Here is a 23,207-nt window from a genome sequence, read left to right as displayed (position 1 = left end):
CTAGCAGCCAATCCATCAGTACTCTGATATCTTAAAATACCTTCAAAATATATCAAAAGTTTGATATCGTGGTATCAGGGCATTGCATAAGAATTTCATCTTTTCCTACCTGCAGAAAGCTCACTTGTATGAAATATGTTGATATCTTAGCTGCTGCATGTCTCTTTTCCTACAGCATTCAGTGAAGCCCTACTATAGGCCAGGCTACGGGTGAATCAGCAGGATTTCTGCCTTCCCGGAGAAGTCAGGAGGAAGAGAAAAGTTCATAAAGACGGCTCCAGTGTAATTTGGAGTGCCATCTGGGCGACTTCGCGGAAAAGGATCCTGAGGTGTCATGGCTATACCACCTCTGTTTCCCACCACTCAGCTTTCTCCACACTTTGAAATCGCACTGATTCACCCGGTATCCCCTTCCTTCTTCCCTCAACGCCCGTTCTCCGCTGATGGGACCCTGGGTCTTTCGTGGGAGGAGCGATCCTTCTGGGGAGAGCGGGATCAAGAACTGTTTTCGGCAGAGGCGACGGTGGCTTCTGGAAGAGAGGGCGAGCCTGGCAGCACCGTCTGGAGGCTCTGGTGGAGCTTTGGCACTGCGGGGGTCAGAAAGGATTTACAGGGCTCGGAGCTCACCTGATTGAAGTGTGCACCGATGAGCGAGGGTTCCCATATCTTAGAACTGTTGCTCACAGTCCCGCCTTTCTCTTTCTTGGGTGCCATGCAAAAGACGGGAGGAGCATTGGCGTCTAAACTGGGCTCAGGCCTGGAATAAGCGTCCCCGCTGCCATAGCAACCGAAGCCACGCCCAGTTTCTGAACGACTTCGGTTCCCCTCCCCCAAACCTGCTCTTAATCCACAGGCCAACCGCTTCCGTCTCCATAGCAACCAAGCTTCCCAGCGCGGCAACTCTGAGGCGGGACTCCTAGACCCCCTGATTAAATTTTAGGATTTTCCAGCGGCACAACTGTGCAAATGGGAGAGGTCAGTCGGAGGCTGGCCTCGAGCTGGTCTGGTTACTTCCTTTTACTCGCTTGGCCCCTCTGCTGTTTCTTGGAGCCTCTCTGGCCCAAGGCATTGTCTAGAAACTCAAAATCCCTGGAATCCCACCCAGGACTTGGACACCAAGATTTTTTCGACCCTGGACAACCTAGAATGGAGAGCTGATTCCCTCAAGAGACATCCCAGGCCGTTTTCTCACCCATACTAATGGGCTCCGACTGCTTCCTTATACGCAAATTTATCACCCTGACCTCCATCCTTAGCTTCAGCCCTGGGTCCTCCTCCCAGGGACTTCTAAACAAGTGGGAGCACTTCTCCAAGAGATCCTTTATAAAACTGTAGTTGGGGATTAAGGTCTTTCTAGGTTGTCTACTCTGCCTAATCAGAGCCAGTTCTCTCAAACTGTCCCTCACTGGTAAGCAGTCTTTCTTCCCCTCCATCCCCTGCCTCCCCAACACTCACCACTACCTAAAGATCCTAAAGATGGTGGTCAGATTCCCCCAAATAATAATGACAGTAATAATACTAATTATAATAACAATAGCTCCTCTTTCACGATCACTGCTATATCCTGTATATAGTTCTATCATTTAATACTTACAACCACCTTCTTGCAGGTCTCACAGTGTGTGACTGATGGCACCAGGGTTAGAATCTGGGATTGTCCGGGTTCGCAAATCCAGTGCACTTAATTAACCTCTACAACAGTTTTAGGACTGCCAAAATGAGAGATGTCACCTTTTGGGGGGCTAGACTTACTTTTGTTTATTTTTTTTTATTACAATAAAACTGATTTAAGGTCAGACAGGGCAGAACTCAATCGAAGGTGTTTTGCTCTCAGTACCTGTAAAATGCAATGTCTAACTATTCCCCTGAACCCGGAACTTGTCCAGAGGTGAGATGCTTCAATGATCCCAATGGACCAGGGATGGCTAAGGGGACCCATGTGATCTGCGGCTTAATTTCATTCAGCACAACCTGCCAGCTGACCTTCTACAGGGGAAGATGTTCTAATGCTTTTTGTTGCTTTCTTTGAGGGATAAATTATGTGTGATGGTCATGGTGATATCCAGCCACTATTTCACTTCGTTTTGGGGAGGTGGAGTGGGTTTAAAGATGCTGCTGCTTCCCAACTCCTATTCATAATTTGGCCCAACGAAGGGAAAGTTTCTCCTCCTGCCCCAGTTCTTTAATACAGATTATTAAAGAGAAAGCACAATTTCTAGAAATAGTCTTTTCATAGGAAATTTACAAAAAACATCTACTTTTCCTTTCTTGCTGCAATATGTCTTATTACAATGTGTCTAAATGTTGCATTGTGTCTAAATATGTTATTTGTCTTCTGGGAAGGACTAGATCCATGCAGCCTAGTAGTAAGTCATACCTTGAGGCCCTCTCTTGTCATGAGAATAAAATGTCTGATGCTTAGTGAGCCCAGAGGAATCATGCAGAAAGAGATTTTCCTGAGGGTTTCTACTGCAACCACCTAGGCTGCCACTGATACATTATCATAGAAATTTCTCCAAAATTTTGTTCATCATTAAATTTTTCTTTATTAGATGAAAATTGTTCTTTGGGTTGCAGTTTGAATATAAAGACCAATCACTTTCAGACTAAATATATATATATATATATATATATATATATATATATATATATATATATGTAGTCATTGATTACATCATTCTTCATTTTGATCATAACTCTTCCCATGGGTTTAAACCGTCTGGGAAAAAGGTCTTTCATTTTTACTAGAGAAGCAGTAAAAAGTTTGTTGGCCTTCCAGTTAGATTTTATAAAAAATTTAACTAGATGTTTATGTGTGTCATACTATGTTACTAATTTTCTTTCTTCTTGAATGTGAATGCATATTTCAATATAAAACATTATGGACAATCAGTTCAGCCAAATTGCTAGCAGATGCTTAATAAGATGGGTTGCAGATAAGAAAGAGGAATGAATGGAAAAAATGGAATGAGGACAAAAAAGTAAGATTAAGTGTTTTTTTTAAAACTGCAGAGAAAGTGTCACTAGCTTCATCTTATAAGTGACAGCTGTCTAACTCCAGTTTTTGCAGCAACAAAATTTTTGTGACATATACTGTGGTAAAAACTGACTAGCTCTTCATCAAACATTTCATTCTCTTTCTTCCTACTGTGAGAGTCAGACAACATTTTTCAGCCTTCCTTATCCTTTGATGGGAACATGTGACTGAGTTCTAGCCAGGGGACATGAGCAGAATGATATATGGGTGCATCCAAGTCTGCCCCTTAAAAATATCTTGCAAGCATTATTCATGCTCTTCCCTGATCTGCCCAGATATTGGGGTGACACGGAAAGCCCTGCATTTCTGAATGATCACTGGAGACAGAGGTACCAAAGTCTCCCTTACCCCTGAGCACTACCCTGTTTTCTCCACCAAAGGCATTGCTTGGGACCACTAAGTGCATGAAAAATAGACTTTTATTTTCTGAAGCTACTGAAATATTGGCTTTTGTTATAGCAGCTAGAGTTACCCTAACAACTCTAATATTTTTGATAATTTTCATTTGAGAGTCAGCTTTTATTCTAACAGTAGCTGGCCTTCCCACAATGGCCCGAGAAAACAAGCTCGTCATGAATTTCAAGGAGGCGGGATGCAGGGCTGGCCACTGTGGGAGGCTAAAATGTCCAATCCTTGACCTTCTGGTGACTGTAGTCAGTGGTACCCACCCTCTTTCCACCCTTTACACTGCCCTCCACCTGCTTCTACAGTACTTTCTTTCACTTCTTTATCACGTTAATAAATTCCTTAAAGAAGAGGTTTGCATATTAGAGTAATACAATAAATTTGACTGCTTATGTCACATACACCTATGGAGATTTTGCTCATTTTTCAGAAAGCGAACCGTGACCCTTCACTAAGACATCTGTGAACATAAATTATGATCTAGCAAATGATTTAGAAGAATTGAACATTTTAAATATCAAAAATAGAGATTTCAGGATGGAAGAATGTACTTCCAATATAATCTTTTATAGTTTCCTTCATAAAAATCCTAAAAGAATAAAAGATTTTGTAGAAGACTTTTATGTAGATTTCTTTTAAACCAATTTAGAGAATTTGAAATGAAAGTTTTATGCCTTTTGCCTACTTTTGGCCTATTTCATTATTCTAGGGAAAGTGGCACTATAGATAATTTATGATACAAAAGGGGAAGACATTTTACAGTAACCAAATTTATAGGAGGTTTCGTCATAGAACTGGTCTGTTTAATTTCAGAAAATAGGTGTGAATGACAATGGTCATAGTTTTAAGAAGTGAAAGCCATTCCCCAAAAAAGGGACCCTGCCAAGAAGAGAAAAAGAAAAAAAAAAAAAAAAGCATTGCCATCTGTCACACATTTATGCTTTTTTGGTTTAATAAATTGTTTCCCCAACTAAATATAAGCTGAAACTTTATAAGCATATTCTTTACTACATAAATTTTCCCATATGTCAGTGGCTAAAACAAAACTAGACTATTTGGAGGATTTTCTTTCTCTTTGGCAGGGTTACTCCTGGCTTGTTTCATTTAATTTTTGCATTTAATACTGTTTTGTTCACCAAAGACTGTCTACTTTTAGGGATGTACTGTTTCTTAAGGATATTATGATTATGGAATAAGTTACTTTGAAAAGCTTTCTACTTCAATCTTAGAGTGTTCAGAGAACTCTTATTTAGGCATGAAGTCAAGCATTATTTCTCATACCTGAAAGGATCTAGCCAGTTCCTCATGCATCTAGTGTTCTTAACTGTTGTCAGGTAACATCAGGAGCCATGGACCCATTCATGTCCAGGCCAACATTTCAGGCACTCAAGGAATATTTAGCTAGAACACTCTGCTTGCCTTTGCTGGGAAGTTCTCACAGATGTGTGCTGACTTTTCAGACTGGCATCCTATGTCTAAGAACACTTCTCACAATATGTTTGTTCTATTTACCATCATGAGCCTCGTGCTTCTGACCTTCAAAACAGAATGTTGTAATGCACTGTCCTTGAGTTTTTATTGCGTGTGATGCAGAGGGCTTGATCTCTTTCAGCTACAAGTTTCAAAACATATGGAGAATATTACACCTGCATTCTATGGTCAGCATTCGCTTCCTATTCAGTTGTGAGTGCGATTTAAAGTGTTGACTTTAATCTTTAAAGCCCCTCATTGTTTAGAAGTCAGTTATTCCAGATATCACATCTCTCTCTATGCATCATCGTGGCAATTAAAATCAGCTGCAGAGCTCGCAAGTCAGAATCCCCAGTGGATTGTGGGGAGCTTGGGAGTAGATCATTTTCTAAAGAAGAACTTCCCTAAGAACCCTCTGTTTCTGTGAATGATAAAAACAATATTCAAAGTTTACGGTTTTGGCTTGGAATGTCTTGTCATATATCTATAGGTCTCTGGAACCGTAATTAAATGATGCTGATTTAATTTTTATTTTATTCCATGTTATTTGTGGCCAAGAGTTTAGAATACCAAATCTCTTTTTTAATGAATCAGAAAAATAACAGTTGTGGATATTAAAAATAGAAAAAGCTAAAATTCATCTGTTTCATATTTGTTAGTGTGGGAGTTTTCACTCCAGTATGCTCTCACTCAAGTTTTTCTTTGAATCTAATTTTAAATGTCTTCAGTGAAGGGATTTGCTGTAAATCCTTTGGGGACGGTTTTAAAATCCATAACTCATGGTAAGTCATTTCTCTAAATGCTTAGCTAAATGTTTGATTTCTTAATGTTTTGTCAGATGTCTGTCACTTATAAATTTGTGCTATGTTAAATAATAACTTTCTTTTTACTGTGTACAAGGTTCAAAACCTGTGGTTGAGGTGAGCCTTCATTAAATCATGTGCCAGACCACGGAACGATCTTTTGGGAAGAAAAGATATTATATGTCTATCTGTGTCCATATCTGTATCTATATCTATATATTCTCTTGCTTATGTTTCTCTGGGGAGCACTTACTAAATACACTGGTCTTCCAAGATTGCACTTTATTTATTTTAAAGAGAGAGAGAGAGAGAGAGAGAGCATGCGTGAGTGGGAGGGGGCGCAGAGGGAGAGGAAGAAAGAGAATCTCAAACAGACTCCCCGCTGAGTGTGGAGCCTGACTTGGGGCTTCATCTCATGGCCCATGAGATCATGAGCTGAGCTGAAATCAAGAGTCAGCACTTAACTGACTAAGCCACCCAGGTGCCCCAAGAGTGCATTTTTAAAAAATTACATTTCCTGTAGTCTAATATGTGGTGAATTCTTTGGAAAATCACCTTTATTACAACACATAGTTTTTATTATATGTATTTTATTTGACATCTTTTTTTTCAGATCTTGTTAATCATTGGTTTCTATGTGAAGTATAAAGTAACATTCACAGTACTGGCATCTTTTATGTTTTTAAGAAATTTAAGAGGAGATTTCATTGAAATGTAGAGTCTTTCTGGTAATAATATAATAGGAAGGAAACCTTTTTACTGAAATCTACTTTATGTTTTATGAAGATGTCAGCCTGAAAAAAGAGAAGAGATTTGCTTATATTAAGGAAAATTTCCTACTCTATTTCTGTCCCTTTCTGAACACATATTCTCAGAAAACATCTAATGAAGGCTCTGCCTTATGGCTGATATAAATGGAAATAAGGAAACAATATGAAGAAAAAGAAACACCTGGGAGTCCAGCATTAGGAAGAAAAGGAAGATTATAAGAAAAGACTCATTCAAACATAAAATAATTTCAGCCAATGCACAAGTCAATCGTACTGCTAAAGGTCATATTAGAGGCTGCTTTCTCTGCCTCACACTATTTCTGAATGAATCTATTCAGGTCTTCCACCATTTCCTTTACAGGAGCCAACTGTTTCTAGGTTTGCCTACCAAAATAATGGCTTCATTGACTCTTTCTTAGGTTTCAATTCTCTACTATATTAAACAAAACCAAACCTCATTCTTTGTTATGCTTTGATTGTTGCACTTTGCTTTTTCTCTTATGCATAGCAGTGCCTTCTTTATGCTCCTAAAGGTTTTTTCCCCCTTCAGCTGACTGTAATCTCTAGGCTTCTAATTTTGTTCACAATCAAGTTACACAATTTGACAATTATCCACATTTTAAAACTTTTATGATTATTTTCGCATAACGGTATGCACTCTACCTGAGCCAGCTGTCTTAATCCTTTAGAGTGTGGCCATTTTCCCTACTATACTTTTGGGTAATAACCACTGCCAATTTATCCCACTAAATTCCTCATTTTATTGAAATTGTTTTTATAAAGCTTAAGTTACTCACATTTATGCCCATAATCTCTCTCCCACCCCATTCGCTCTAGTAGGAGTTTGAAACCTTGTTAATCTATTTGTTACCATAATTTGCAAAATGCCTCAATATTAGCTTTTTAACTTTCCATAAGCTCCATCCTCAACACAACAGATCTATTAAAAATCAGAGAATCAAATCACGATGTTAAGAGACACTTCTTGAGATCATCTTCTATAAGAAGGGAAAAATGATTTCTCTTAGGCTCCATTCCCTGCTCCAGCCCTTTCTGGCTATGTAACAACCTTGGGCAAATTAATGAGCCCCTCTTTACTTCAATTTCCTTATGAAATGGGATAATCATGTTTGCATTATAGGGCTGTTGTGAAGATTAAAGTACTTAGTAGATGTAACTGCTTAAGAGTTGGCATATACTATGTCCTCAATACATGTTACTTAATTTTTTTTTGAGGAAGTTCTTAGAGTAGTTTCAGATTTACAGAAAAGTTGCAAAGATAGTGCCTGAATCCCATTTTACTCCACACAGTTTCTCCTATTGTTAACTCTTAAATTAGTATATTACAACTAATGAACCAATATTGATATGCTATTATTAACTAATAGTTTTTACCTAATGTCCCTTTTCTGTTCCAAGATCCAGGATATTGCATTTCATTTAGATGCTCTATCTCCTTAGGTTCCTCTAATCTGATAATTTCTCAAACTTTCCTTGCTTTTCCAGGACTTCGACAGTTTGAAATGCTAAGATATTTTACAGAATGTCCCTCGATTTTGGTCTGATGTTTCTCTTATGTGTAGACTGGGGTTATAGGATTAGGGAGAAAGAATGAAGACATAAAGTGCTAATTATGAGCATGATACCAAGGTACATGCTGTCAACATGACTCACTGAGGATGTTAACCTTGAACACCTAGCTAAGGTAGAGGTTGGTAGGGTTCTCCACTAAATGGCAGCACTCTCCACCACCAATTATTGATGCTATACTGTTCGAAAGAAAACCACTATGGACCTATGGACAGCCCACACTTCAGATATGGGGAGTTATGCTCCATCTCCCTGAGGGAGCCAGTGTCTATGTAAGCATTTGGAATTCTATATCAGAAATCTTTTACTCACTACCATTTATTTATTCAATCATTTATTTCTATCAGTAAAGGTTCATGAATATTTAATTTATTCTTCAGGTTATAATCCAGTACTACTTTATTTATTTGGTGCTTAGCTTAATTGTTCTAGCTTTGACCACAAGGAGTTCTTTCAGTTGGCTCCTGGGTCTCTTTGACCCATTCTTCCCTCATTGTTTTCTCTCTCTCTCTCTCTCTTTTTATTTAACTCCCTCTGGCACTATCAGATGTCCCAGGCTCATATTGCATATTCTCTGCCCCAACCCTAGAATCAGCCATTTCTCCAAAGAGCCCTGGTTCTTTTTATTAGAGAATGGAATTAAAAACCCAGATCTAGGTGCCAAGAATGCTTGTAACTACCAGAGTGTTGTTTGTTTCTAGGTGTTTTCACTAGGTAGAATTAAGAAATAACCTATGAATATACACTTATATACCAATTTGGGTAACATAAATTCATACTAATATTTATCACTCTAATCCAATACCACATGGTTCCTTCTACCCTGCTAATAGTTTATTAGCTATGCATTCATTCAGTCATTCATTCACATTGAGTGTCTATATTATATGCCAGGACCTATGCTCAGAACATGAAACAGATGCTCTCCCTACTCTCATGTGGCTTAGAACTCAGTTACTAACTTAAATTTTTACTTTAGTGTTTTAGTACTCTCAAGGGTTGACACCACTCATACTCACTATAGTCTATTTCCACACCTGTTTTTCTCCCACCATACTCCATTCCCCCACTTTCAAAACTGTACTATCTCTACTGACAATCCATTTCCCTCTCCACCCTCATTTCTCTTCCTTCAACTCTTTGTCCTCTGTTTTTTTTTGTTTGTTTGTTCGTTTAAATCTCTCATTAAAACACACTCCAGCATAAAAGTGACTGGGACACTTGATAAGCATATTACTACTTCCTGTTTGTGTGGCATATTCTTAACCTCTTTCACATCTCATTTTGACTACAGAGTTCTTTAAAGAATGATCAGGTTATTACTACATGTCTCCAGAGGCAAAGGAAACAAAAGCAAAAATGAACTATTGGGACTTTATCAGGATAAAATCTTTTGCACAGCAAAGGAAATAGTCAATAAAACTAAAAGACAACCTGCTGAATAGGAGAAGATATTTGCAAATGACAGATAAAGAGCTAGTATCCAAAGTGTATACCTTATCAAATACCCAAAAAACAAAAACAAAAAAATATCCAGTCAAGAAGTGGGCAGAAGACATGAACAGACATTTAGACATATAAATGGCCAATAGACACATGAAATAATGTTCAGCATTACTTGGCATTAGGGAAATACAAATCAAAACTACATACTCGTCAGAATGGCTAAAATTAGCAACTCAGGAAACAACAGGTTTTGGCAAGGCTTGGAGAAAGGAGAATCCTTTTACACTGTTGATGGGAATGCAAACTGGTGCAGCTACTCTGGAAAATAGTATGGAGTTTCTTTTAACTTTTAAAAAGTTAAATAGAACTACCCTATGACCCAGCAATTGCATTACTAGGTATTTACCTGAAGGATACAAAACTACTGATTTGAAGGGGCACATGCACCCCAATGTTGACAGCAGCAATGTCCACAATAGCCAAAATATGGAAAGAGTCCAGATGTCCATTGACTGATGAATGGATAAAGAAGATGTGATACACACACACACACACACACAGACAGGAATATTAGCCATAAAAAGAATGAAATCTTGCCATTTGCAATGAAGTGGATGGAGCTAGAGCGTATTATGCAAAGTGAAATAAATCAGTCAGAGAAAGACAAATACCATACGATTTCACTCATATGTGGAATCTAAGAAACAAAACCCATTAACATAGGGGAAGGGATGGAAAAATAAAATATGAGGAAATCAGAAAGGTAGACAAACCATAAGAGACTCTTACCTCTAGGAAACAAACTGAAGGTTGATGGAGGGGAGGTTGGTGGGAGGATGGCATAACTGGGTGATGGACATTAAGGGGGGCACTTGATGTAAGGAGCACTGGATGTTCTATGCAATGATGAATCACTAGATTCTACTAATAATACACTAATTCTAATTATTCTACTAATATACTATGTTAACTAAATTGAACTTAAAAAATTTAAAAATAAATATATAGAAAATAAAAACCCATTTTACTATAAAAAACAAAAAGAGTGATGAGGTTATTATGAAGGTGTTTGTCCGTGTTGGCGTCTTATGATTGCTACAGACATGTATGGATTTGTATGGGATCCATCATTAGAGGTCCCACATGGTCTATTCATTCATCTGACTCCTGCTGTCAGGAATTGAAGGCCATGAGTTATTCTGTCATGGAACAGAGAATAATGTCTACTGATGCAAACCTCTAGAGTCTCCAAACTTAGTGTTTTTGTTTGCTGCTTGCTGAAAAGAAAATTTCTTGGCATTTTCATATATTGTTATGTTGAGTCAATATTTTAATTCTTTTAAGTTAAATTCAACCCAATCCTTCTTATTGTTTGAGAATTAAAATTATCTCTGTCCACAAAGGGAATTCACTTGTAATTCTCTTTTTCATACTGTCCTGGTTTTGTTTGTTAACAAAATTATATTAGCCTATCAAATGGACTGGGAAGTTTTTCTTCTTTTTCTGTTTGCTGAAGAGTTTGAATAAAATTAGAATTATCAGTTCCCAGATTTTTTGGAAAAGGTCACCTACAAAACTGTATGGGTCTGGTGAGGTTTTCTGGTTTTGCTTGTTTGTTTGTTTTAAAGATTTGCATTTATTTGAGAGAGAGAGAGAGAGGGAGAAAGAGAGACAGCCCAAGAGAGAGTCAGCATGAGGTGGGGAACAGGAAAAGCAGAGAAAGTGGGAGAAGCAGGCTTTCCACTGAGCAGAGAGAGAGCCCAATGCCCGACTTGATCCCAGGACTTCAAGATCATGAAACGAAGGGAACTGAAGGCAGATGCTTAACAGAGTGAGCCACCCAGGTGTTCCCGTTTGTTTGTTCTTTGAAAAAAATATTTAACATCCAGTTTGATGTTAATTAAATTTTGTGTTCCTTAATGGTTTTAACATAATTTAGGTTTCTTCATTATTCTTGAGTTACTTTAAAGATTTTTTTTTAAAGATCTTATTTATTTATTTGACAGAGATCACAAGTAGGCAGAGAGGCAGGCAGAGAGAGAGGAGGAAGCAGGCTCCCGGCTGAACAGAGTCCGATGCGGGGCTTGATCCCAGGACCTGGGATCATGACCTGAGCCGAAGGCAGAGGCTTTAACCCACTGAGCCACTCAGGTGCCCCTTGAGTTACTTTAAAGCAGTTACACTTTTCTTAAAAAATTTACATTTTTGTTTTAAAGTTAATCGTCTGAAGTTATAGTATTCTCCCATTATTTTGGTACGTAACTGTATCTCTTCCTTCAATCGGAAGGTTGCGTATGTGGGTTTTTCTTTTTTCTTGAGTAACCTTTCCAGAGATTTGCTAATTTATTAGTCCTTTCTAAAAACAACTTTGGGAGGTGCTTGGGTGGCTCAGTCGGTTAAGTGTCCAACTCTTGATTTGGCTCAGGTCATGATTTCAGGGTCCTGAGTCTGGCTCCACAATGAGTGTGGAGCCTGCTTGGAATTCTTTCTCACCCTTTCCCTCTACCTCCCTGTCTAATCTCTGTTTCTAAAAAATAAAACAAAAAATAAAAACAACTTTAGGCTTTTTGATTCTCTCTATTGTATGTTTGTTTCTTATTTTATTATTTTTTACTTCTTTGTTATTCCCTTTTACTTACTACATTGTATTCTATTATTTTCAAATTTATAAAGGTTGTTGTTTACTATGTTAATTTTAGTGTGTTTTTGTTTTTGTTTTTTCTTTTGCAAATATAATCATTTAAGACCGAGTGTTTTCCGGTAAGTACTATTTTAGCTTTCTAGCACAAGTTTTGGTAAGTACTATTGTATTATTGGTATTGCCTTATATTTTCTAATTTTCATTGTAATTTCTTTTTGACTCATAAGTTACTAGAAATGCAAGTCTATGTTTCCGAATGTGGGGATTTTTTCCCAGTTATCCTTGTAATATTCATTTTTGACTTAATTATATTAATTTATTCTGAATGATGTTTATTCTTTGAAACTTATTGACATGTATCTTATGGACATATCTATGTCCAATTTTTGTAAATGTTTTATGTGTTGTTAAAATGAATGGGTATTCCTTATTGATGAAAGTAGTGGGTCTGTAAAGAGCTAAGACTGAGTTCATATTATTCACTTTTTCCCCAATATTCCTACTGATTTATTGTCTGGTTAGTTATCAGTTATTTAGAAAGGTGTTAAAATCTCTTTCCTTAAAGGTAGATTTTTAAATTCATCCTTGAAATTTATCAAATTTCTATATTGTTCTATACCTGCTGAAGCTGTGTCATTTCCTTCATACAAGTTTAGAATTTTCATGTCTTATTAGTAATATGCAATTTTCTGTCATTGTGTAGTGATTCTGTTGCTTCTAAAGAATGGTTTTTGCTTTAAGGTCTATTATTTTTATATACGAATTACTATGGCTGGAAACTGATCTGAATTTATTTCTACTATATTATTTTGTACTTTCTCTTTGTTCTGCTTTTCTAGCTATCTGTGTTTTGGCTCCTTTCCTGTCATTTTATTATTATTTTTTTATTTGCTGAGGCTTTTGTTTAGTATTTCATTTATATCCTATACTAGCTACAAGTTAAACACTCCATGCACATTTTTTTATTTACCTTAGAAATTTTAACATACATCCTTAAATTGTCAAAGTCTCCTCCCAAACAGAAAAAGAACTTTGGACCACTTTAAATCCCACCAACCCCTTGCCATTTGCACAGTACCATTGGCAAGCACTTCATTCAGTTTTGTCCTCTCCCCAAAAAGATAGTTTATGTTTGCTTAGATGCTTAGATTTGGCCACAATTTGGGTTATTCTTTACCCATCATTTCTTCTTTTATCTCACACCTTTCCTCCTGTATAATTTCCCTTCCTTGTGCAGTTCAACCCTTCTAATTTATTTTAGTGATAATCTGTTGGTGATTAAGTACTGTAGATTTCATGTGTATGAAAAAGTGTTCATGTTACTAAGTTGTTAAGGTAATTTTATTTTGCATACAATTCTCAGCTAGATAATTGCTTGCTTTCAGAATGTTGAAGAAATTATTTTCCAATTTTTTGCCTTCCACGGTTGCTGACAATACAGCAATAAATTAATTTGTTGTTTCTTTAGGTAGCCATTATGTTGTCTCTGCTTTTATCAGGATCTTCTCTTCACATTTGGTTTTCAATAGTTTCACTATGATGTACCTAGTTATGGATTGCTTTCTATTTATCCAGCTTGCGGTTCCTTCTGCTTTCTGTATCTGCCAATTAATATCTTGAATAAATTCTGAGAATTTCCTCTGCATTTGTGTCTTCACATATATCGTCTTTCATTTTTTCTATTGTTTTTATTTGAAACTTCAACATGTATGTTTGATCTTCTTACTCTAGTCCTAACATTTACCCATTCTGTTTTCCATATCTTTGTTTCTCTGTATTGAGTTTTCTGTAATTCATTCAGATTTATCTTCTAATTCATTAATTCCCTCTTCTATGACTAACTTGCTGTTTCACATTTCTTTCTTTCTTTCTCTTTCTTTCTTTCTTTCTTTCCATTTAATTTCAGTCCTAGTATGTCTATGTGATTTTTTTTCATATCTGCCTGGTCATTTTCTTTCTTCTTTTCTTCTTCCTTTCTCTTCCTTCCTTCTGAGTGTCTTATTCCCTGACTTACTTGATATTCTTGTTTTTTCTAAAGATTTTTATTTATTTACTTATTTGAGAGAGAGTGACAGAGAGCATGGGAGTAGGGGGAGGGGCAGAGAGAGAAGCAGGCTCCCCACTGAGCAAGGAGCCTGATGTGGGCCTCGATTCTGGGACCTGGGGATCATGATCTGAGCCAAAGGCAGATAGATGCTTAACCTACTGAGCTACCCAGGTGCCTAATATTTTCATTTTTTCTACTAACATAGTAAGCATACTTATTTTATATTCTTACTTGATAGTTCTATCATTTGAAATCTTAAGTGTGTCTGAATATATCTTTGCTGTTTCTGGTTTTACTCATGGAACAGTGTTTTTTTTTTTTTTTGGACATTTTTATTATTCTTCTTTTCTCTGAATTTATATTAATGAAATACTTAAGGTCTGAATTGAAAGTGTCTTTCTCTCATAGGTCCATGTATGCTAATTCTAGACTTGAAGTTTTGTGGTCACAAACCTTCAAACCTACGAGGGTGGGCCTGTAGTTTTGCAGTCTCAGGAGAGATTTATTATTTATCCACTACTCAGGCTTTGGCAAGCAAGTTTCTTTGCCATCACCCTTTCTGGAGTGGGATTCATATGTCTACATTTAGGCTCTCTCTTTCACCAAAAATGTACTGCTCTGTAGTTTCAGTTTTATGTAGGGGTCCCTACTGAAGACCTCCCTTGTTCTAGCCTCTCCACTCCTGGCAGAACTGATAGAATGAAAGTTCATGGTCACTTTGGTGTCTCCTTACTTTTCTGGTTTCTGAATTTACTTGGTCTTTGGCCCCTGAGATTTTCCTTATATTCCTGTCCTCTCAATAGTATGGTATTTTTTTCAAATATAATTTTATTCAGAATGTTAAAGTTTTTTGTAAGGAGAAAGTTGTTCATTGTATTTCGTGTATCATACTGTCAGAAACATAAGTATTATGTTATTTTTTTCAACTAATGTCCAACCTAGACAAGGCAGCTTTTAAATTAAAAGAACAAAATGATGGCACAATAGGTAAACCTAACGAGGTTTAAATTCTAAATGGATGATCCCCACATTTAAGAATTCCTGTCTGACCAGTTGGTAGATATCCAGTAATTCTTCTTCCATATATGCAGCTTCCTGTGTATTTCTGTCTTTCAGGAAGAATCATTTTTTTGTGTGCGTGTGAATAAGGTTTATGAATTTATTTCCCTGAAACTGATATTTGTTCTTTGCTTTATATAATACTGAAAATGAAGTAAACTTGTCCAATGATAAAAACACTTGAATGTGAGGGAAAGAACCTATGTAAGGTGGTAAAATCCCTAAAAAATATATATTATGACCATAGGAATATTCTCAGGAAGAGTCAAATGTAATGTCTTTTATTCTAATCCTCCCTAAAAACTTCGAAAATGATTGTAAGCAAAAAATGCAACAGAAGGATCTTCTGAGAGTGAGACTAAATAAATCTTCCAAGCATGGAGTAACTGTCATTGCAATCAAAGGCATTATCTACCACAAGAGAGGGATACTGAGCACATATGCAGTGAATAGGAAATCCTCTAGTCAAAGGTCACACGTTAATAGGCAACAAACTGTACAAAATCACTTACTGGAGGAACAGCATAGATATAAAATGCAGATTTGAATGAAACCACACCCTGGATTTACTCCTTTTTCCTGATGTACGGGGCCCTATGTTGCCCTTGGGAAATGAACAATGCACTAAGAAATATTAAGGAGGAGCTCGGTGGATGGAAACAGATGGGGTGGGCTGCTGGCAGTATAGAGACTCTGTGAATCGCATTTCTTCAACATTTTGAAGTGGGAGAGAGCAGAAGAGGAAAGCATGAAGAACAAGAGGAGGAAGGTATGGGGGCTTAAGTTTGCAGAACAGAAAGGATAGCTGTGGCAACCAGATGGAGAGATGTCTGGGGAACTTGTTTCAATATTCTCTGGTTCAATAAGGAAGACCGATTTTGGCTTGATTCAGAACCCCTTTATAATTACAACTCCTCCCCAGCCCCCGCCCCCGCCCGCCACACACACACATTTATATCCAGTGACAATATGGAAAAATGGAAGATTTTTATGTTCAACTTCCTGTTAAACTTCCTTAAACAAAAAAATGCCTGATTTGTCTAAATAAGTTGCATTTCCAACTCTGAAATGCTGGTATAAAAGGGTCTGCTTTAAAATTAATCTATCTTAAAACCGTAACCATAATAAGACTAGCTTTATACTTAACTACATTCTATTTAGCAACCCAGGAAAAGAGAAGAGACAGGTATCTTCCAAACCTCCCAAGTTAAAATTTAGATTGTTTCCAGTATCACATGAAGGAGAATATGTTTTTTTACTTTACTTCTTTCATTCTCATTGGAGGCTTAATATAGCCATTTGTCTGAAAAGAGGACATGTATTTTACATAACCTAATCCTTGCTGATTTGAATTCAAGCTGAGGTAAATATGTGTGCTGAAACTTTGCTTGGCAGAAATTCAGTATACTGAACCTCAGCTCAAATGTTTAATCCTGAATGTTGTGCCTCCGAAATCAAGAGTTAATCATCTCTTTCCCATGCATTGTATATTGTCACCATAATCCTAATTAAAATAATATGTCTGATCATGGTTGGTATTACAATGAGAAGACTTTTATGTAAGTTTACAAAGAAATATCATCATTGAAAATGAGATAAAATTATTGATCCTTGCTTCTGTAATTACTCTTACAAATATTCTGAAAATATCACGTACTGCATGGCATTAGCAGCAGGATTTAAAAAGCTTCCAAAAAAATCAACATTTGGCACACATAAACATCAATAAATTATAGCCATTATGGATTTAATTTTTATTATTGACCTTATAAATAGGTTTTAAGTATTATAAACACAATATTTGTAACTTATAAATACGTTATAGGTATATAAATATACCAGTAACTTATAGCCTTTTGTGCTGACAGTCTCTGATAAACAGACACCAGCTCACATATATAAAACACCCTTTTTTTTTCTCTTTTATTTTATCCTGCCACTAACGCCTCTGGTTTAGCTGCCGTATTAGATAGGAACTTCCCACAATCTATTTCCTCTCCTGACCTCTAATTCCCAGGGAATCTTTATCTTATATTTCTGCTGCTGATGTTGTCTCAATGTTAGGAAACAGAATTCTGTCCCTTCTTTAGCCCAGGAAAAGGGAAGTGTTGAATATTTTCCAAATCTCCTGAAGTTGAATAACTGAATGAATTTCCCATAGAAATAAAGTCTAAGGGGAGGAAACCAAAATGAGTAAGTGACATTCAGGCCTATAAAATATCCCCATGCCATGACAATAAAGAAACTAATCAATGAGAGGACCAGATGAAGCTGTTCTCTGACTCAGAGAAAGGAGCCCCCAAACCATGGCAATTTCAGAGAAGAGCTGAAAAGGACTTGGGTGAGGAAAGGGAACATTGCAGGTAAGAGAGCAGGTATAGGCAAAACCTCAACCACAAAAAAAGTGTGTGTGTGTGTGTGTGTGTGTGTGTGTGCATGATGTGTTGATCAGCTGGGGTGGGTTGGGGGGTACAGAGATGGGTCCAGGATGACTGGAATCAAGAGTGTGTTAAAATAAAGATAGGCAGGATAGAAGTTTGTATCCAGTATAAAGTCAGATTATAGAGGCTCCCCTCAGAAAATTTCAGAGACTGGGGTGCCTGGGTGGCTCAGTTGGTTAAGTAACTGACTCATGATTTTGGCTCAGGTCATGAACTCATGGGTCTTGGGATCAGCCTCCTGTCTGGCTCCCTGCTCAGCAAGGGGTCTGCTTGGGATTCTCCCCCTCTCTGCCCTCCCCATTTGTGTGCACATGCTCTCTGTCAAATAAATAAATAAGTAAATTATTTTATTATTTTTTTATTTTTTTTTAATTTTATTTTTTTGTAAACATATATTTTTATCCCCAGGGGTACAGGTCTGTGAATCGCCAGGTTTACACACTTCACAGCACTCACCATAGCACATACCCTCCCCAATATCCATAACCCCACCCCCCCTCTCAACCCCCCTCCCCCTATCAACCCTCAGTTTGTTTTGTGAGATTAAGAGTCACTTATGGTTTGTCTCCCTCCCAATCCCATCTTGTTACATTTATTCTTCTCCTACCCCCTTAACCCCCCATGTTGCATCTCCTCTCCCTCATATCAGGGAGATCATATGATAGTTGTCTTTCTCCGATTGACTTATTTCGCTAAGCATGATACCCTCTAGTTCCATCCACGTCGTCGCAAATGGCAAGATTTCATTTCTTTTGATGGCTGCATAGTATTCCATTGTGTATATATACCACATCTTCTTTATCCATTCATCTGTTGATGGACATCTAGTTTTTCTTTCCATAGTTTGGCTATTGTAGACATTGCTGCTATAAACATTCGGGTGCACGTGCCCTTTCGGATCACAGTAAATTTTTTTTTAATTAAAATTTCAGAGATGCACATTGTGATGGATTTGACTTGACTCCTGGGTCTTAATTGGGTTTTCTGGTAGGTCAACCTAATCTCCATCCATAGGCTCAGCCCTAACCGAGGTCAAGAGAAGACAGTCATGTTTTTGGGACTAGAATGATTTTGTATTCTGATTTTAATCACCAAGCTTTTGTTTTATTTCTGGGTCTGAGGCTTGCCCCCGTGCCACGATCCTAGTGTTTGGGTTTCTATCTTGTTTCCCATTCCTGGGGTCTTACCTTGTCCAGATTCTAGAAAACAGTGCCTTCCTCTTGTGCTGGGATCCTTCTTCCCTGTTTAGCTCCTCCTGCCCCTTTCCGTTTTATCCCCTTACCCCTACCCCCTATTATCTCTGTATACATTGGCTTCTTCTCATGAAAACTAGCTCCTGTCACTCACACCAGAACTCCTTCAGATTCAAACAGATTCTTCCTGAAAAGACCACTTGTAACCTGCCCTATAGACTATCCTAATAATGGGTGGGTCTGTAACATTTCTGTAGCCTCTTTGCTTCTCTGCTGGTTGAGAGATTATAGCAATGCGGAGATAAATTTTCCTTTTGTCATCCCCTACTAAAGAACCTTTCACAACTCCCTATCACTTCCAATATGGAATCCAAGTTCCCAAGACTGAGAGTGACTTACTTCTGAAGAAAAGATAGCATGCTTTGTTCCTATTTATTTGTGCCTAGAATTGGCACTAGAAGGCATTCAGTAAGTTTTTGTTAAAAAGATGGATTTTGTTTGCTTTCTAAGTCTTCCACTATAATCTGGTCTCATTCTACCTGCCCTCCCAATCTTCTTTTTAATCCACACATTATATTACATTTAAACTTGTCTTTGAATAGTTCTTTCCACCTTCCCTTCCCCCCCCCAAAACATCATGGCTACCATTATTTCCATGCCTTTGCTTGTTATGATCAGCCACTAAATTATCCCTTCTCCTCTGTAAGTTTTTCTCAGATCAAGCCCTGCATCCTTTAGGAAAGCTTTGTTCATTATTCTTGTCAACACTAACAACTTCAATTTTTTCATAATTGTTTTATGTGTCTTAGTAGGGTACATGCTTAGGGAAGGGATTCCTTAGACATGTTTTATTTCTCTTTTTGTTTCCACCATGCCTAGGTCAATATAGGTCACATAGTAGAACTCTGGGCTTGCAGTCTGGTTATTGATTGCTGGAGGCCTTGGTCCCAAGCACAGAAAAGGCAGTTTCTTCCCCACTCGACTTTCATGTCCTCTGTCTAAGGGCTCTGGTATCTCATATCTGCCTTGTTTGCTTGGAAGCACTTAGTAGATGCCAGTGGCAAGAGGCCCATGTTCAAATTCTGGCTATAGCTATGTGTATTAGTTAACGTTCTCCAGAGAAAGAGAACCAGTAGGATACAATCTGGTTTACTCAGTCTACCAATTCAAAGGCTAACCTTTTTTGAAAACACCCTCACAGACACTTCCAGAAATAATGTCTAACCAAATATCTGGGCACCTATGACCTAATCAAGTTGACATAAAATTAATCTCACACTGTACAATCTTAAGTAAGCTGTGTAAGTCTGTTACCCTCAGTTAACTCACAAATAATAAGTAATAATAGTAACTGCCTCATAGGGTTCAAAGGAAGACAAGATGTGGTAATGTGTATGAACAGAGTTTTATAAACTATAAAGTGCTTGGTAAATATTAGGTAGTTTTAGGGTCTCAGTAAAACTTACTTGAATGAACATGTCAGAGAATTACCCATCTTCCATGTGTGGTGTCCAGATGAGGAGGCTCTAAAATTTCTGACAAAATGGTTTGACAGAAAACTCACAAGACACTAGCCATCTCATCTGTATTTACAGTGCTCTTTTAAAGGTCCTCCTTGATGTGTTATTTTCTAAATTTTCTTCATTTTAATTAGCTTATAAAAGGTTTTCCAGCTACTCTTACCATCTTAATAAACATGTACCACATACTTCACTGTTTATTTTTTTCTCACTTGGGCCATTTTACATGGTCATTTCTTACTTGGGCTACCCTTAGTGGGGTTCACCACCTTCTAAGGAGATCCTTTGCTTATCCCCTTTTTAGAATCCTACATGGAGATGCTATGTCAGTTACTGGGGCAGGTTAGCTATTAGGGATCCCCCTCACACATCTCCTCCAGCAACTTTCTGCACCTCTTCTTTTCTGCTGTCATTCCTGTAGTAGGAATACCAAATGGGAAGGGCCCCCTTGTTGGCAAGGCCAACTGCTGATGTGCAAATGATAACTCATTCTGATGTGGTGTTGACAGAGGAGAAAGGCTGAGGGAGCCATGCACCCAAGAGGCAGGTGGTGGCACTGGTCCAAGGAGAAGTATCTGGACAATCTTTGACAACAGCACATGCCTGGATTAGGATTTTTTTTTTCTTCATTTGTTATGACCAGCTCTAAGAATAGGGAAGAACTTGGCAGAAAACCCCAGAGGGAAGGCTGTTCTACTCAGCATTTCTAATGATCAACTATTGAGGTATATTCCCTTTACGTGGAGCCACACTGGAGGGTATGGATGGTGGATAAGTGTAAATAACTTCTCTTTTGGCACAGTGATTTCAATTCTAAGCTGTAAACAAAAAATTCGTTATGACGCAGCTTATCACAGTGTGTTTATAGCAGATTGGAAGATAATCTACATTTTTATCCAAAGGAAATAGATTCATTTCATCAATTTCATTGATTACATCAATATGATGAAATATTATGCACTGATCAAAATGGTGTTTCAGAAGAGTATTAAATTACATGAAAACTCTTCAAGGTATTTTAACTATAAAAAAAGCAAGTTACTAACATGGTTGGTTTTGTACAGTCTGCTCCCGTGTATACGTGCATGAGAAGCAATGTGTCTTAGGGGCTAAAAGCACATTCTCAGGAGTTGGGCTGCTTGGTTCAAATGCCAGCTCTACCACTTAATATGTGTGTGGCCCTGGGCAAGTCTCCATGTCCCTCCATGCCTCCGTTTCCTCATATGTTAAATGGAGTAATTTTGTCAATCTCATGAGACTGTTCTGAGGGTTAAAATTAATCCACAGAGAGCATACAACAGCTCACAGCATTTATGGAGTTGATGTCAACTATTCTTTCATAATTATATATGCCTAGATAAAAGGGAAAGATACATATCAAAACAAGAGTGATCATCTTTGCCTGGTAGGATTATGGGTTACTTTTATTTTCTTCATTTTGTATATTTATACCTATAAAATTTCTACAATAAATGCATAATACCTTTATAATTTGAAAACATAGTGAAAATGATTTCAATGGGCAGATAATTAAAATATAGAACTCTGGCTTTGCTTTTTATAAGCAGGATTCTAGAGACTGTAATATATCCTGTAAATAAATTAATCTGAAATACAAAAAGTTCTATTAGGCCATTTTTCTGGATTCAAAATCCTGGTCAACCCTAAATATTTACTTGGAGAGGGCATTGCAGGCTATTGTCCTTTAGTAATACCAGACTCTTTTGTTAGGCAAACTCCATGGACTTATAAAGATTCAAACAGGCAAATATACAGAGAGAAGTCTTATGGAGAATTTATGGTGCAGAGACAGATGGATTGAGAGTGAGAGCAGAGAATTAGGATTTCATGCCTGAGTTTTGTTTTGTTTTGTTTGTTTTTAAGAAGAAGAAGGGAGAATGAGCATAGACTCACATCTCTGATAGATTAGGGAGCATCTTGGGTTGAGTATAAGATGGTAGAAGTGTTGTCTATTCTGGAATCAGAAAATCAGAAAGACCTGGGTTCAGTCCTTAACATCTCCTCCTCTCCTCCCCTCTTCTCACCTCCTCTCCTTTCCTTTCCATTTTTCATTCATTCAACAGACTTTCTTTAACTCTATTTTGTTGTAGGTATTTTGTAAGTTTTGGGTAAGAGTTACAGAGGACGGGTTCCATATCTTCAACAAGGGCAGGGGTCTTGTGGAGGCGATGACTTGATAGACGATACACCATGGTGTGTGTAGTCAGTGTTTTGGTTTAGACAGTCCCAAGATGCTGCAAGAGCAACAGGAACATTCCCCACACCTGATATGGTGACAAAATTGTTGGTAGTGAGCATGTGGGAGTGGAGTGCTTCTCAGGGAAGGGTCTATGAGCTGAGTGGAAGCAAGCTAAAGGTAGATGAAAATAGAAGCAGGGACAGCACATAAGATGCATACAGGGTTGTTAGTAGTTCAAGGAACCAAAAAGTGCTCCTTAGGATAGGAAATATCAGTGTCAATGGGGGGGGGGGGCAGAACGAAAGGTGGGCAAAAACCAGATTGTGATGGGCCTGGTGTTAGTTAAGATGAGGATTTGCTTTTATTCTGAAAGCATGAAAGCTCTGAGCAGCTTTTTTTTTTTTTTAAAGATTTTATTTATTTATTTGACAGAGATCACAAGTAGGCAGAGAGGCAGGCAGAGAGAAAGGAAGGGAAGCAGGCTCCCTGCTGAGCAGAGAGCCTGATGCGGGGCTCGATCCCAGGACCCTGGGATCATGACCCGAGCCGAAGGTAGAGGCTTTAACCCACTGAGCCACCCACGTG

At 37.7% G+C, this 23,207-nt stretch overlaps 1 protein-coding gene across 1 annotated transcript in view; it reads right to left on the bottom strand.

The window, feature by feature from the left end:
• The window catches only part of SPAG17 (sperm associated antigen 17), a 254,989-nt gene extending 254,179 nt beyond the window's left edge, over positions 1–810 (bottom strand). The window contains exon 1 of the mRNA XM_047725498.1: positions 628–810. Within this exon, the coding sequence (XP_047581454.1) occupies positions 628–714 (87 nt within the window). The 5' untranslated portion in view covers positions 715–810. The remainder of the gene's footprint in view (positions 1–627) is intronic.
• Between the last annotated feature and the right edge of the window lie 22,397 nt (positions 811–23,207).

Source organism: Lutra lutra, chromosome 4, assembly GCF_902655055.1.
Source record: "Lutra lutra chromosome 4, mLutLut1.2, whole genome shotgun sequence".
Taxonomy (NCBI): Eukaryota; Metazoa; Chordata; class Mammalia; order Carnivora; family Mustelidae; genus Lutra; species Lutra lutra.
This window is presented reverse-complemented; position numbering and strand designations above follow the sequence as displayed.